This window comes from Mesitornis unicolor, unplaced genomic scaffold (assembly GCF_000695765.1).
Source record: "Mesitornis unicolor isolate BGI_N332 unplaced genomic scaffold, ASM69576v1 scaffold11270, whole genome shotgun sequence".
In the NCBI taxonomy this organism is placed as follows: domain Eukaryota; kingdom Metazoa; phylum Chordata; class Aves; order Mesitornithiformes; family Mesitornithidae; genus Mesitornis; species Mesitornis unicolor.
Window position 1 is genome coordinate 22,257 of NW_010160339.1, and position 17,773 is coordinate 40,029.

Genomic DNA, 17,773 nt, shown 5'->3' on the forward strand with positions numbered 1-17,773 from the left:
CTGGTGCCAAGTACAGGGGAAAGATCACTTCCCTGCTCCTGCTGGCCACACTACTCCTGATATAAGCCAGGATGCCATTGGCCTTCTTGGCCACCTGAGCACACTGCTGGCTCATATTCAGTTGGCTGTCAACCAGCACCCCCAGATCACTCTCTAGCAAGCAGCTTTCCAGCCACTCATCTCCAATCCTGTAGCATTGTATGGGGTTGTTGTGACCCAAGTGCAAGATCCAACACTTAGCCTTGTTAAACCTCATGCAATTGGTCTCAGCCCATCGATCCAGCCTGTCCAGATCCCTCTTTAGAGTCCTCCTACTCTCAGGCAGATCAACACTCCCACTTGGTACCATCTGCAAACTTACTGAGAGTGCACTTGATCTCCTTGTCCATATCATTGATAAAGATATTAAACAGAACTGGAATTTACTGCATTTAAGATACATGTAACTAAGACTGGGTAAAAATTGTTGTGGTATGTACAGAAAACTCCTTTCCCATACTTACTTTAATGTCTGGATGAACAACAGTGTCTGAGGTGACACTGAAAATAGGGACATGAATTTGGTAGATGTATATATGTTCTGAAAAGCGGGACAGTATGTGTATAAGATACTAAACTGGCAGCCTGAAGTGAAAATGCTAATGTATAAAGAAATAAGGGAATTGACTGTTAGAGTAATCAGAAAATAAAATGTTCTAATTCTTGCTTTGCATAACTAACAGGCAATTAACTTTCATTGACTCATGATGTGAATAGAGATTGAGAGATGTAGATCCTTTGCTTTGGTAACAGTCTGTCAGCTGGGAAGAATGTTTTCCTTGACAGTTGATTAGGGGTTAAATGAGCTGAATAAAATTGGTAACTTTTTACTTAGTATAACAGCTATTATATGAAGCATTTTTCCTTACATTAGTTGTAACGACTGACTTTAACTGATTAGCCCTGTTGGAAGAACTGGTTTTGATTGACAAAGATGTCATTTTGGTATTCTCAAGATCTGAAAAAAACCCCCAGCTGATTCATATAGAACCTGGATCAAACTGTTTTTATTTATTGACTTGGATAGGTTTGGATCTGCTCTTAAGCAAACTACTTCTCCTAGGGAAGTACGTGCCTGGTCATGCAATGGCTTAGATGGTGAAGAAAGGAGCAAGAGCATCTCATACCTCCATAAAATGGTACCTGTTTGTATCTATGGGGAACTACATTGCACCCCAGGAGTGTTACCTCAGCTCCTGCAGACCAAGCAGGCATCACCTCACAGCAGATCTGTAAAGCCACAGGCTCCAGTCATTCCATTTTGTAAGAGTTAATGCTCCCCAAGTCACCAGGCCCACCAGGGGATGTTGGCCTGCTCCTGCTCCCTGAGAGTGGCATCAGTCCATTTGGTACTTACTGACTCTGTAAAAAAAAAGTAGCTGGGAGAAGAGAGCAGTGGGAACAGGGAAAAGGATCAACCCTGAAAACCCTTGCACTGAGCTCTAACTCTTAGTAAGGCCTTGTGTAAGCAACAGATGTGGTTAAACTGGTGCATATGCATAACTGCCACAGTGTGGTTCCCGAAAGGACTGGGCCTATTTCTTTTCAGAGGAGGTAAAAGCAAAGGTGAGGGGGATTGCTGTGGAAAATGGTTACATCAAACAAATATGGTTATAGGTTTGGGGTGCATTTTGGTTTGTTTTATTTTTGAGCTGTTTCTCCTTATATGCTTAGGAACTTAAATTGTTTCATAGCATAATGTTTTTTCATTTGTGGATTTACTTCCTCTCACACCTTCTTCCTCTCCCCACGCTATACAGTTTAAGGTCTTATTTAATGATCTTTAGTCTACAAGAGGCTTGATTTTATGGCCAGCTTAGAAGTAGCTCATGAATGTAAAGTTAAAGTATACCTTCTCTCTCCAAATGAAAACTTGAACCATGGCTCTAACACAACTGGCTTGAAGACTACTGATGTGTAGGTAACTACTTGGAGTCTTTGCCATGGCATAGAAACTAGTCCATGTTTTGTCAGAGAATGTTGTTTTTGAAGATAAATTATCAGTCTCCTTGGGAAAGCAGGGTAATAGTTCATCTAGAGGTGGAGAATTCATCTACTGGAGCACTGCTGGCTGTGACTATCTTACAGCAGACCACACTGATGAAAGCAGCTTTTCACAGCCCCTCAAAAAGTGCTGTGCTATTACACTTGCAATACTCTGAAGTTTATGACTGTGCTGAAGTCCTAGAGGGAAATGTCTTTCCAAAATTTTAGATCAAAAGAGAAACACTAGAACATCAACAGGAAATAAAACATTTTTATTGAATATCTGTGTAATATGTATGTTATTTTTAACGACAATTGGAAAACTCTACTGTGGGAAGTCACTACACAAAGTGAAACAAAATATAAACCACCTCATCAAAAATGAAGGTAAAATACGGCTAAAGTTGTCAGCTCGCGGGCCACGAGCGATATGGCAGGATAAAACACCCCAAACATTTCTACAAGATACAGAGAAAACCCACACAGAGAAACACTCAAGCAGGCAGTAAATATACACAAAGGCAACTAGGATCTTTCTACAGCATCAGATTCTAATACTTCACACAGCTTTGTCAGAAAGGTACATGTGGCTTCTTTGAGGATGAAATGTCATCTTGGTCACACGGCAGGTTCAGTCTCTGAGAATCATTGTGCCTTACAGATCAGCTCTAGGGTGACGGTCAGTCTGGCAGTGTAGGAAGAGAAAGCATTAAGAATACCTTAACATGACGAGTTAGTCCTGGCAGTTTGAACCTGCACCTATCCTGAATGAACAACTGAAAGTTGGAGACCATGAAGCTCTTACGCTGGAAAGCTGACTCTCTACTTTTTCTCTTTGGTGGTGTTTGGTCCTTAAGATTTTAAAGTATTCCAGCTTGATGCTTTGCATGTATGCGCCTGTCTCTGTCAGAAAATGTCTCACTTGTGTTTTTTCCATGTTTCGTGTAAAAAAGAAAAAAAAATGGGTCTTGCTACTCTCACTTTTGGAGGTGGAGAGAGATCCGGACTTTTATTCTCCTCCCACTTCTCTCCTGCTTCTTTTAACCCTAGTGTACTGAACTCACTGGTGGTTGGCCATGGCTGCACTGCGGTGGGGTTTAGGTTTCAGTACACAGTTCTCTCATTATATTCATCTTTGCTTTTAGTTTTCAGTAATTTCTGTTAGGCGCAGTTGCTAAGAACCCTAATGGTCAATTCTCATGCCTCCCTCCAAAAGGTATAGCATTTCCACATTTCTGGGGTTGCTTGCATTGCTGAAAATAATGAACTCTTCAAAGCATTATAAATATATTCACAGCTTGGAAAGGTAAGCAAGGGGCCTCGAAGGACGGTATATGAGATAGAAGTGATGCCCTAAATGACTTGATGAGATGGTACAAGCTGAGATGACATGCTGGCTAGCCATAAGATGACTATCTACAGTAAAGCAGCGGGGGGCGAGGGCGAGGGAGGGTGGAAATGTTGAGTATTGCACAGGGCTTGACAAAATGCTGCGTGGTCATCCCATTCAATATAGCATCCTTGTCCCCTGCATAGCTCTTCAGTTCTAAATTGGTCCGTAATAACTAGAACTGCTTGTGCTATGCGTTCCTTCGGCAGTGCAGTAGAAGGGAATGGCAGTATTATTACAATATCACTACGGAATAAATTGATTGCTATCCACTGAGAAAACTACATTTCTAAGCACACACGGCAGTCACAGTGATACACAGAGCAGTCTTTCAAGACTCTTATGGAATGACTAATAGCTTCATAATAGTGCCATTTACTACATAATAACATTGAAAACATTTAAAAACTCCTCCTGAAACGAGCATCTAGTATACAGAAGAGGTTGCTTCAGTTTTTCTAGAACTTGTTCTTTGTTTTCACTTTTTTTTTTTAAAGGACAAATTAAAACTTAAGTATAAATAGTATATAAAAGGTCACTAGCTGTTCTCTTTTGGCTTACTTTGAAGTGCATTTAGAACTATGGCTAAATTTTGTCATCTTCTGATGGGATTACAATACTGTCTGTTTACCATGAAACTATTTTGTATAATAAACTCACACGGCTGTGTCTAAAAAATATTCTGCATTCCTTCTAATCTGAGTTAGTATAATAAAATATTTTGTTACAAAGTCTAATGTGCAAACTCATTATAATGTGAAATCGTGGATGGAATTCACAGTATGCAAATTTTGTATAAAGGTGATAATGGAGAGCTACTCCTGTTTTCATGGCAGCATTTCGCTACTGCTGCGTCTCCCCCCTCCCTTCCCCCCCTCCCTGCACAACCTCTGCAACGCTCTTACTTTGTGTGTTAGCTGACAGCGTTGCCTCCTATGGAACTGCTTCCTCAACTTTCAATCTAAAGCCATTTCAGTCTGTTATGTGTTTGCTTTGGAATATATACAAAAAAATTATATCCTGGCTTCTGGCTACGTCTCCTTGAGGTCAGCCATGGAGCTGCTCAGATCATGCTAAGTTGCCTGTGAAAGAAGTCTACCCAATTGGATTTGCCCCTCCAAGATTCACTGTGGACGCGTAGCGTGTCATTAGGATGGTCCGGTTGAAAGCTCAGATTTAAGTTGTCCTTTAAGATGTCAGTGTAACACTACTAGTGCCTTACAAGTTGGAATTTTTTTTTTTTCTGGAATGCAGACGATACAATAGTTACCCTATAATATATTATCAGCTCTCCTATATCTCAGTCAATTTACATAATTTAAAATAGAACATCTTATTAAAAACATCTAGATATACACAGATTAGGAAACGCTTACAACATACAAATACACAAACTAGAAATAAATTCTCAGCATACTGGTGTATATATACAACTGTGTGATACAATAAATAATTTCTGTCATGCTCTATCTACACATCATATTGCTTAAAAGAAGAGTAGATCTGGGGGGGGCAGTGGTGAAATGAAGCGCCTTTAGAGGGCTCTCTACATTTAAATTTGTGCAAATTAAAATGGGAATTTAAAAGTACAACTGATCTGTGTCAGGAACACATGGCTGGAAATGAAAGGACCCATATTACTGAGGTATTTACAGATACTGACTAAAGAGCACTATGTGGGCAAATGCAGAAAGGCTTCTTCTTCTTCTTCTTCTTTTTCTTCTTCATAATTTAATTGAATTTAATTTACTTCTTGACTGCCAGCATGGCATCTACCTCCTCCTCAGGCTGTAAAGTGTGCCACTGTGCGATGGGCCGCCGAGGGTTGGCCAGCATGTCTGACCAATGCCGCAGCTCTGCGCCGGTGCTGTTGTAGCCCACAAAGACTTTCCCGATGGCATCGTTCTTGCCAATCTTGTCATAGTCCAAAACAGTCACAACAATTTGCACTTTCTACAATGAGAGAGAGAGAGAGAAAGACCAGTGACTGTTATAGCAAGGAGAAGGTGGGCATGGATAAATCTTGGGACAGACAATGCCAGTGGGGACTCCATGTACATGAAGAGGGGTCAGTGTGTGGCAGCCAGAGTAGGTTCTCCCAGCAAAAAAAAAAATTAAAAACTTTTGTCTTTGCTTCTTGTGAGCCTTCCAAATAAAATGAAGTTCACAACCCCCCTGCTGACTTGAAATTTGCCCCGTTTCATCAAAGAGCTTCATATGGGAATTGAGGTTGACTTTTTTCCTTTAACAGATTAACAACCTATGGATTATTTTGTTGTTGTTAATGAAGAATCAGACTGCTAGAAGTCTGTAGGGCTAAAAGTGAGATCTTAAGGTAAGCTAAGTCAAAAGTAGTGCAATTGAACACATCACTATTCTTTAAGTAAATAAGTAAAAAATAGCTAAAATTCAGATATGGTTCTACTCCAAGTTAATGTTTGCAATGTCATAATTCTATTAATTGCTTTTCTGCTGCTAAACAACTCTTACCCATCCATCCAGCATGCTAATCAGTTATTTTCAGATAAATTCAGAAGACAGCCTTGCAGTTGCTATATACATATATGCATGTGGACTCATCTGCATGTGTGTGTTTGCATGCCCACATCTAAGTATGTATATACTGTGTGTATTATATAAGTTTATACAGGAGCCAAGAAAACCAGCTGCGTGTTCAGGGGAGCTGGAAAGAAATATAAATACCCCCCTGTCTTGGGGCTCTGACACACCGGTGCTGCCTGTGATTGAGCCGGTGTTGAAGTGCCACTTCTGCTGTAGGAATGGTGACCTCTGGCAAACAGGGCTCACCTACTCCCACAAAATCTGCACGGGCCCATCTGTCACAGCTGGTAGACAATTTCCCATTCACTTCAACTGGGGCACACTGGGAGGTGATGTTCAAGCCAGGCATTTGCGTATGCACTTGCATGCACATGCCCACATTCCTCTCCATCAGGTCATTAATATTTGTCAGAACAGCTGTTCCTTCAGTGGAGTGGTGTTCTTCCCCAGTAGCACTTAAGACATTAACAGCCTTGGGCTGATTTTACTAAACTGTAAATACTTCTCCTTAGGGAGCTTTATTTTTGAAGATGAGCATACAGTTCTTGTCTTGATTCCTTTCCAGCCCATGGTAAATACACACAGCCCCTCATTCCAGTGTGAGTTTCCTGACCTGTAAGAAGAAAGGCCCTGAAACATATTTCTTCCAGAAATATCTTTTATTCTCAAGCATCAGGTTTTTTAAATTTAAGGCTTGTACAATGTACAATCTGGATTTCTTACTGGAATGATTAGTTTCAGTGCTTATCTTTTAAAAGTAACTAACACTTTTAAGCAACACCAGACTCATGTGGTCTATTTTATAGAGTCCATACCCTTACAAGACTGTACAATTCACTGAGCCAGAGAAAAAGATGATGCCAACAGGCACTAAAGTATTTATATAGTTGCTGATGACAAAAGTGTACATCAAACTCAACACTCTCTCTCCCCAGAGCACTCATGATAAAAGGCAATATCCTGAAGCAAGTATTTCTAGATGCCAAAAAATCACATTTCAGTGTTGCTGTTTCCAATATACTCACTTTTAATGTTGATGGTACCTCCCCAAATGAACATTTACGTTTTAGATGCGTGGTACAATCACAGATATAAAAAGTAAGCGTGAGACTATTATTTTACAGTATAAAAAGAAGTTGCTTGCTCTACCTAGAAGCTTGGGGGTAGTTACTATTGGCTTTTTTTTGGTGTTAATCATAAGACAACAATGAGCATGGTAAACAAAAGGGCCTTTTCCTGGCTCAGTAAAGATGTAAGAACAGCTAGCTCAGATGATTAACTCTGAAATTATTTTCACCTCATGAACTCTGGCTTAAACCTACAGAGAAATGCGAGCATCTCTTTGCCTTTATACCATGTATCAAAGGAAGACCTGCACTGCAAAACCCAACAGGTGCTAGTAGAAAGCACCACCTTTGCTAATAAACACTTGGATTAGCAGTTTCATTACGATTAGGCACTCTTTGAACTGAAAGGGCCTGGAGATGCTGCCACCTACAGAGACTATCTGTCTTGAAAACAGCAAAACACATGCTTGCTCTGTCTGTAGCAACAGAATTTGACTTCCTCATGGTTTTCTTCCACTACCTTTCAAGACTTTCTTCCCCTTAAGAGCCAGAACTCATATTCACTATTTAGTTTTTGAAAATGTTAATGTTTGGCCTATTTTAAGCTAGATAGGTGTGCTGCTATTGAGCTGCTTACCCTTCATGATCTCCCTTGTTTTTCCTCTCTAACCATCATGAAATATGTATAATCATTATTTTTTATTTGATTGTGAAAGTTTGCTTACTGGCTTTTACATAAATTACCCAAAAGTCACAGTGATTCTTACCCCATTAAGTCTAAATAACATTTAAAATGTGCTTTGCTAATGATGAAATCACTTCCGTAACTGTAATGAAATAATCTCTAATTATAGTCTTTTATAACTACAAAATACATTGGCATATGACCAAAGTCCATAATTACAGATTTTTTAATTGAGGCTATATATTGAAGTAAATAGCTATAAAGTCATTCTAATAAACTTATCAAAAAAGTGCAAAATACTAAACTGCTTTTAAAGGGTCTATATCCACCTTACAAAACTGACTTGGGATTAGAAGACAAAATAGCCAAGTAGCTTGATAATGTGCCCAATTCAGTTCCCCAGTCCTGTCCCTATTTGGAAATCAAGACATTCGGTGCCCAAATTGCCAGAAAGGCTCGATTTGATTGATTTTTTTTTTGCCTCTGGGTCTTTGATGCTTGTTATGAGATTTTTCACAAACAGACAGACTAGCTTTCATTAAAATCAATGGGAATTAGGCCCCACAGGATTTCCTCCTTTTTGATTCCCAGAGTCCACAGACACCAGTACACGCTGTGGGGCATGAAGAAACTCCTAAATGGGCTAGTCATACATCCAAGTTACTATTCCTACTGCCTCACCCTGTCTAGGTTTTATTATCTTTGTGGGTACCAAGATCATAAAAGCCAAGCACATAGTGTTAGTTGAAATGTAGGCCTTGGCTCCTGGGCTTCTCTCCAGTATAGTTGCTATCAAAATCCAAGACACAGAGGCTCAAACCCTATAACATGCTCTCATCTAATCAAGAGGTGTCTGTGTGTCCCTATTGCCTGGGTTTTTTTCCTGGCAGTGTCTTTTGGCTCCAAATTTGGCCCAAACTATTTAAAGCCTCATAGAAGCAATGCACCTAACTCCTACTTAGAGATCTCTTAGAAGCCGATGAATGCTCTAACAAGTGAGCAAAAGAACAAAATGGTTTAACACTAATAGTAAAGGATAAAAGGAAATGGAGGTGGCCTGTACCAACCGATCTTTATGTGGTTTACATTACCTAAATCAGACCAGAGACCAAAGCCACTCCATTTCCAAGCAAACCACCCAACAAACAGATGATCTTATGCTCTGTGGCCAAACATATAGTTATTATTAATGCAGAAATGATGTTGCACTCCCAGCACAAGCTATAGGCAGAGGTGACAAGAGTATTTGCTTAAGACATTAAAGAAATTCACTTATGGAGGGGAGTGAATTGGATGCAGGTTTCCCCTGCCCTGAGATGCCTTCTGAGATGGTTAAGAAGACCTCTCTTGTGAAAAAAAGCTAGTTAACATCAGAAGACATTAAATCTCACTCCCATGAGTGACAGATGATTTGCTTCCCAGTAGCCCAAAGGCAGGTAACTGAGTCCCCCAAAAAAATGTCATGATGCCTTGTCCTGGTATTTTCCATATAGGTGACTTCCAGCTCACTATGCTGACCTCTGAGGCCCCTAATTTTAGGCACTGAACTCTCTCGAGGAGTAGCACCTAGAGAACTGCTGGAGCTCCCTTGAGGTGCCAAGAAAACAGGCACTGCAGTACTGACCCCTGAGATTCTCAGATTTCTTTTTCCAAGGAACATAGGAATCACCAAAAATGTTTTCATGGTGTGGTGTATAACTGAAAGAAACTGACTGAATTATGCATGTGTTTCACTTAAGAGGGATGCTGCAGTACCTTCAACAAACAGGACCGATAAATGCACAGGGAACACAAATGTGCCTGATAATTTGGGGAAAATTGCTAGATAAGCCTTTTCTTTTATCTCTGTACTTTTTTTTCCTAGCACATTCCTTTGCTACCTCCCTGTGGATTTTTTTTTTGTCAAAATCCATTTCTGTTAACAGAAAATGTCAGTTATCCATTTCTCACTGATGAATCAAAGCTTCATAAGTACTGTGCATTTTATAATCTCTCTCTTGAAGCAGTCACACTCATCTCATGTAGCACAGGGCAGACACCCAGGTGCTAATGAAGGCATGCACACGTGATAATTAACAAGATTCCTGTTAAATATTTATAAGGGCTGAGAAATGGAATGCATAGGGAAGACAAAACACTGTTTGACATTACCTGAATTTGCTCGAATGGTACTTCAAAGCTGAAAGACTCATTGTAGTAGGGATTCAGAGTGTTCTTTTTAATTGTAGTCTTTTTCTTCTTCAGCCTCTTACCGTTCTGCATCAGATGGATCTTCACATAGGGATCTACGTAATCAAGAGAAGAAGTAGAGCTAAGCAACGCATTATCTACAGATTTTAATCCCTGAGATTGAAGACTCAGTAAGAAAAATAAAAATCTTTAGCAACAAACAGCTTGCATTTAAACAAAGTCCTAATTTCCACTATAGAGAAACGCCAGTATGATTGCAAAGTGTTTCCAATGGAAAAAGGTACAAAACATTTATTGCATTATCTCCTTAACACTGCGAGGGAGGGGTAAATTCTCACCTAACTCTGAAGCTCAATAACCATCCTGGAAACATTTTTACTTTAACATAATTATTTACTGCCAAAATTTCTTGGCAACAGGGCAGTAATACAAAGCGCCTGCCAGCCACAAGTCATCTGTGGCAAAAATTAAGAGAGCCTGAATGGGCTTCTCCTTTCTCTCCTGAGAAAAGGATGGGGCTACGGAAGAATGACAAATTAACACTGAAATTAAATATTATCACTATGAGCAAGCCATGCTTTATGACTCTGCAATGAAATTCATGCTTGGAGCGCCGAGAAGAGTAATTGCATTCTGCTACAGTCAAAATATGCTTTGCTGTGGAAGACCTAGGAGTTTGGGACAGTCACTATGATGTGATCACTGTCTACAGTACCTCTGAAGGGAGCACAATTTTGGTAGCGGACTCTTCAAGCCAGTAGACAAGGGTATAATAAAATCCAATGGCTGTGAGAAGGAACTAGACAAATCCTAACTTAGAAATAGGCAGATACTTTAGTAGTAAGACTACTGAAGCTGCTGGAGTAGCCCCTCAGTGTCTGTGGTGAACACTCTGTTACAGAGGGTTAAGATTCCTTCTCCCTCAAAAGACTCAAGTTCAAACAGAAATTAAATCTGGGTAGGTTTATGCTTGAGGCTAGACAGGGGGTTGCAAGGGTTCCTTTTGGCTGCACAATGTATGTGAGGAACAGAAATGCTCACAAAAATCCAACAGGGTTCTATTTCTTTTTAAATACTGAGTTCAACATCACTGCATACAGGGTTTTGAAGGTGGAAAACAGGTAAATCTGGACTTCTTCAACATTAGATGATAACTGAGAAAATGTAATCTACCTTACTATATTTGCTGAGGCTCCATGCTGAATGCCCAATTGTTTTGACATGGAAAATGATGGTTTAGGTATAGCTAATAGATAGTAAGAAAGTTCAGTAGTCAAGAAGCCATTGGCAGAGTGTTAAGATATGGAAGGGAGATAAGATGCTGTTAAAATATAATTTGAGTAACTAGAGTGAGCTGGGAGGCTAAACAGTGCAGTAATACATTATTATTAAGTGGATTAGAACTGAAGAATTCTATTAAAATAAATGCAGTTGATATAAGTCAATCTTTTACTGACCTGTGCTTGTGCACAGACAATATACATAGATTTGATGATTATTCATATGCCCATAAGGAAGCATATAGTAATGATTTATATAGTGATGCAGATATATTCCTATCTTGATAAACATTTCATATTTTGGAGTTTAACTAGATTTTAACCTAGAACTCAAGTGTATGTGAATGCTTGTGGTCTACATGTACATTCACTTCATGTGATTTGCTTCTATTTACCTTCTAGATTTTCTATCTTCGTGCTGGTATTGAAGCAAAATCTGACCCCAAATAACTCAAGGTCATGAGACAAGGCCCAGAAGCTAGCTCTCTGTGGTTTATTTTTTCATGTTTGTCTCTCTGGGGATTTGAGCTAGGCTCAGACAAATGCCAGGTTTTTAGTAGGAAAGATCCCAGTGGAACCGGATTGCCATGGTAGCACAGAACTGTCAGTGGCAGAGGTCCCAAACTGAGCACAGAAGAGGACACATCATATGATACAATATCCTATTTTTTTTTCTTCTAAGTGTAAAATTGTCATGCCAAACCACAAACAAATTGAGTGTCACCTAACTGAATTCATGTTCCCACTTTTCTAGTTTCAGAGGAAAGTATTAAATAAGTTTAGTCATCACAAAACCACTGCTGATCAGAACGGGTATCCAGCTCAAGTAACTGAGCTTCTCCTCATTAGACTACACATCCACTTCCTATTTCTTGAATATATCCTGGTCTTACCCAGTTTTCCCCTCTCTTCATTCTTCTGTGTCCCATATATGACCACCTCCACCACTGCATTATCTTCAGTTATGCTCTCCCGTATCTCATGCCATTATCCCTAACTCCCTCAACTCTCCAGTAATTTATTTGCTTGCAATCTATACAGACAACCTGATACCCAAGCACAGGTTATCTCATGACTCAATTAATAAATCTCTGAAAAAGACAGACTCTGTTTCAACAAATAACAGAAGCTGAACTGCTTTGAGTCAATTATTAGAAGAAGGGAGGATAATCAAAAGAAAGCAGAACTTCTGGGAAGTGTCAGTCTCCAGTGATTTTTTCCAAGATGAGGTTTAGTGCCAATGGAAACATCTCTTCTCTCTACTTGCAACATAACCTCAGTGCTGGCACCATTACTCATGTTGAGTAATACTTTAATATGCAAATAGTCTTACTTAATAAGAAAGACTAGTAAGGATGACAGGACTGATATTATGGCCTAGCAATGATAAATTGTCTGTTAAGTGCATAGCCTGGGCATAAGGGGCAGAATTCTTTTGACCAAGTAGAAACGTCTACATCTGACACCAATGAAAATATATAAGAACTTTTCTTTATATCTTTTCTGGATAGTTATCTCATTCCAGAGTAAATATCTCTCTTTGATCAAATAAATTGCACCCCAAAATATTTATTTCTGTCCACTGATAGAAGACAGCCTATTTTCTTTCACGTAATCAGACACACTGAAGAGATTTCAAGATAGAAGAGGTGAACATCACTCTGTTTTTTCCTCAAGTTTTATTGCTTTGAGGTAAACAGGGACTTAGAGCCACATCACATCCACAGGTATCTGTGGATGGACCTTGCCCATCTATCTGGAAGAAGGGATGTTGCATCCAGAGCACTGGGGATGTCCCTTCGCCAAAGGGGATAGAATGGCTGTGTGTCCTCTTGCTTAACAATTCATGTTAAGCAACATGTGGGATTAAATAAAATTCTGCTATTTATTCCCTCATTAACGCTCTAGCCATGAATGCTAAAAAGATGTGAAATTCATAACTAATTGTGCATTGTAGATTTAACAACAACATCTCAAGGGAGGCTGGCTGAACAGCTTTAAAAGCACTGGGGGACTGGCTGACACATTTTGTTTTCCTGACATTTGCAGTAAGATGCCAATACATTATTTAAAGGATAATTGAAATGGTATGTAATAGCAGGTAAAGACTTCTGGAGTCATTTGGACTGTGAAGCTTATATATACAACTAGAATCCTCTTAAAATAATGACTAGTTCATCATCATCATGTTGTAGGCAAGATGCACTTCATTATTGGAGGCTTTAAAAAAGCAAATTTACAGCTGAAAGAAAATACTGCAACTCAGAAGAATAAATTTGTGGCTAATTACAATATCTGATAAAAAAGTGGAACTTGAGAATGACTGCTTGTCAGTGGATTTTAAGATGAAATATTTGTTACGAGGATCAGTAGTTAATGAAAAATCATTTTCCGCCTTGGCAGGAGAGAATTCCACACAAAAATTTCCAACTGCATGGATCTTCAGCAGAAAAGTGTCAACACAGTGCTCCTCTTCGAATGGTTTTACTAAAGCGGTTTATTCTGAATGCAAACATACTGCTGGTGCCAAACTTTGACAAATATTTGTAAGGCTTCTGTAACCTAATCAAAATACGAAAAGCAAGTGCCTAGAAATTTGACAAATTCGAAAAATTATGAAAAAGGGATAACACTGGACTTGACTGGGTGTGCAATCACAGACCTGAGCCTGCAGGAAGGGGGAGCATAACAGTCTAAAGAAAAAAATCCCACACTGCTCTGTGCGGTGGGATCAAAGAAAACCCTCTGCAAGCCTTGCATAAGCCTAACATGATTAATAGTAAAAAAATTGAGCCAGTACAAACTAATCATAGATACAAGCTGAATAAAGTTTCACATGACAAAACACTGTAGTAAGAAGATGTTCTCAACTCAAATGCAGAAACCGAGAAGAAATACAGTGCCAGAACTGCCTCCAGCTGAATTTTTGTCTTCAAAATGTTCAGGATAACTGGCTGCTAATTAGCATGTTCTTCCCCATCAGAAGAAAATTTATGCCAAACCCGTGCCAAGGCACACATCACTGACATTCAGAGCAAAGGTGTCAGCAGACAGGAGAGTCTCCATTCCAGGAAGCAGAACGAGTTCCTGAAGAGCTCGGCAATTGATCCAATAACTGAAGAAAATCAGGTTTGGAAATGCAGCCTTATAAAAGGCTCAGAAAGCACGGTCAGGACAGAAGTGACTCGCAGGGTGGATCGTTAGTTCCATGCTAAAGAACCATAATCACTCTCATCCTGCAACAGTGCAGCAGGGTGGAAAGCCAAGGAAAGGCCAAGCCAGAGCCTTAGACAGGAGCAGAGGCAGTGCTAGATTCAATATCACACCCTAACCTGTTCCTATTCTGTGCAAACACCCTTCAGACAAAGCTTTTTTGGCTTTCCAGAGTGGCAGGGGGAAGAAGAGCAATTTTATACAGCAAACAACTTGATTTTCTATAGAGGTTGTGCCAGGGATGAAGGCTGAGAGCATCACCAGTACCTGCACACTTGCTTCTGCTTTTGGAGAGCGGCAGGCGACACAGCTGCACTATGGAAAGCAGCAGGGTCCCGAGAGCAGAGCAAAACAGCATGAACTTTCCTGGGAGTTCCCATGGATTTGCTGATTTTTCCCAAGGATCATGGGACATGCTCCCTCCGTGGGCACATAAACTCTTCTCTCCCAAGAGGGGGATGATTCACATGATGCCTGTGGCGTCCGGGCCATGGATAATTTGCCTTTTTTTTTTAACTTCTGTTTATTCATGTATGGATGAGAGGGGCCAATTAAAGTCTCTGAAATAATGAGTTTAGAGTGATATTGTGCCTGGATTGTCTAAACTAGTATTTTTCAGATGAACAGAAAGCTTCAAATGGGAAGGAAAGCCAGAGGGGAAAAATGTATTATCTGGGGAAGAAACAATCTAAGGTACAATTACTAAGAAAGAGTGCAAGTGCTATAGTACATTCTAGATTGCATAAAAGTTATAGTTTATATTCACTGAGACAAGCTGTTGGGTCTTCTACTTTCCTCCACAAATGAGCAAATTAAGGTTGGGACATTATTTTTATGGAGCAGCTGATGTCTCCATGTATTACAAAACATTCTCGTTAGAGACAATCCCCTTGGAATAAAATAGAGGGTTTGCTGTTTTTTCTTCTATTTTAAAAAAAGTTCATTTGTTACATAATGTCCACTCCTCAGCTAATGTTCATATTTAGCTACTTGGGACCTCATCATAGCTTCCATAACCCCACTGGGCTGTAGATTACTTGATGTTATGGACCAAATCTTTAGCTGTAGCCAATACTTGATCAATACACAAGGGAACGGTGGGCAGAAAAGTATTTGCTGTAGATTCCTGTATAGCCAGTACTGACTCCAGCAAAACACTTTTAAAAATCACTTTCATAAGTGGCCTGAGGATCGAGCAGTGTGCTTGGGAGATCCTCCCAACACCACCCAGTAGCATACTGGCCATGAATGGTGTTGAGAAATTACAAGCAGTCCAGATGGACTGCCAGAACAGCCCTGATAGCTGCAAACAGTTTAATTAAGAAGACTCGTATTACACTTGCTAATGTCTAGCTATGCCCCATGAGTGAATTGCTCCAGATGCAGCACACGCGCACACAGTGTACAATGCCCATCAGGCCCTTTCTTGCTCATATTATATGTCATAATGTATCAAGTTAAGATGACTTTGGATTACATATTTCCATCAGCATCTTCAAAAGAAGATGCTGTAAGACTGGATAATTTATAAATGAAAACATTTGTAACTTCATGTTCAATAGTATTAGACAGATTCTCATAGGAATAATAGAGTCCAATAATCCATTTATAGTGGAGAACAAGGAGTTGGCATTTATAAGAACTAATGATAGTCTACCTATAACAAAAAAAAGTTAACTGGAGAATGCAGCAACGCAGTTGCTTGAACATCAAGTTGCTATTGAAACACTGAATTTGGAGAACCAGGGAACCTTGAGAAGGAGGAGGTGCTGTAAAACCGACAGTGAGCCAAGGACCCCCTCACCCGAGAATCCCAACCCAGCTGAACACATAGAGGTGACTGTGGAAACAGAAATGTTCACAGTGGCCTCAGGGCTATTCAGCCAGCACTTGAGTCTGCAATTCCACCCACAGTGCTTCCAACTGGAACACAACAACAAACGCTACAGCGCCAGATGGGGAAAGTAGCAGAAAACTGAAAAAAAAAAAAAAAGAAGCCGTCAAAACTCTTATTTAAAAGCAGCACAACAGTGCTTATGAGATTATGATGAAGTTTACTGCCAGAGCAAGGGCAGCTGATCCGTCTCTGTTGCATCCAAGCAGTTCATTTCAGCATAGTTACACACAGGCAAAACAAATAGCTTCATAAAGCACAGCAAATGTGGGTTGAACTAACAGGAAAATGCACCTTGAGTTTTGGCTGTGAGTAAACACAGAATAGTCTTGTGGAAAAGCAAAACAACTCAACCAAGCACTTCATAAATGTGATTACACGGAAATTACGAGCATCAAAGCAGTAAACCTTGCTCCCCTGTATTTGCACCAAAAGGGGAGGAACTGACTGCTCATGAAACTTGAATGTAGTTAGGAGAAGGAAAGACAGCATGGCATTTTAAAACTTTAACATGCTGGAGAAGGGCAGGTGCAATCTTGGATAACAAATACAGAAATTAAAAAGCATATTGTAGTAGGTCATGTTTGTATACAAATAGAAAGAAAACAATAGCTACTAAGATGAGGGAGGCACTAACATCAAATGGTGGAAAGGTATTAATCGAGGCTGCTGATACAGGCAGACTCTCCAGTACAGGAATTCAGTCAGAAACCAAAGCAAACTGGGAATACTTCAGGCAGCAAATTCCAGCAGACTGTTGAGTCTGAATTCATGTAATGCCTTTTGATGATATAGAGAAAAAATAATTAAATTTGTATTTATTAAATTGGTGGTGCCGAAAATACCAGAAGATAATACATAGAGGCTTAGAGAGATTCAAAATAGTGTCCTCAAGTGAACTGAGGAGGAGGGAGGGGGAATACACAGTGACTGAGGAATAATGACAGGCAGAAGAGTGGAGAGAGAGGCAGAAGCCCACAATACAGAAAAACCCAAACAACCCAAGGTTAAAGAGCAGACCATGTGGGATGTTTTAGCAGAAAACAGCAGGAGCTGGGTACATAATGATGTACTGCACTGGCCTGTTAGTGAGTACCTTGAAGTCCTCCAGATCTGTGCTGGCTGTCTATCTAACAAGGGCATGCAGAGAGGAGTATCAATATTTGGGAAGGAGGCAGAGCCGCCCTACCTCACTCTGAGGCACATGCTGTTCAAAAACCAGGCTGAAAAAGCAGTCATATGAGCAGCATCAGGTGGCAAAGGCCGGGGATTTGGAAGGGCCAGACACCTGGGTGGAGAGCTGCCTTAACATGCCTGGAAAAAGTGTGATGAACAGGATTTACACGTCACCTTTTCAGGTCTCCACTGTTTTCCTACAGCTGTGCTAGCTTAGGGGCTTTTGGGTTTATCTGTTTTGCTTTACAAAATAAAGCAATTAAACACTGGCTTTTTCTCTTCACTCCTCTC

General features: G+C 40.0%; 1 protein-coding gene across 1 annotated transcript in view; it reads right to left on the minus strand.

The window, feature by feature from the left end:
* Positions 1–3,908: 3,908 nt before the first annotated feature.
* The window catches only part of SYT1 (synaptotagmin I), a 93,924-nt gene continuing 80,059 nt past the window's right edge, over positions 3,909–17,773 (minus strand). The window contains exons 7-8 of the mRNA XM_010189687.1: positions 9,881–10,014; positions 3,909–5,368 (exon numbers count right to left, since the gene is read on the minus strand). Coding sequence (XP_010187989.1) covers positions 5,162–5,368; positions 9,881–10,014 — 341 coding nt within the window. The 3' untranslated portion in view covers positions 3,909–5,161. The remainder of the gene's footprint in view (positions 5,369–9,880; positions 10,015–17,773) is intronic.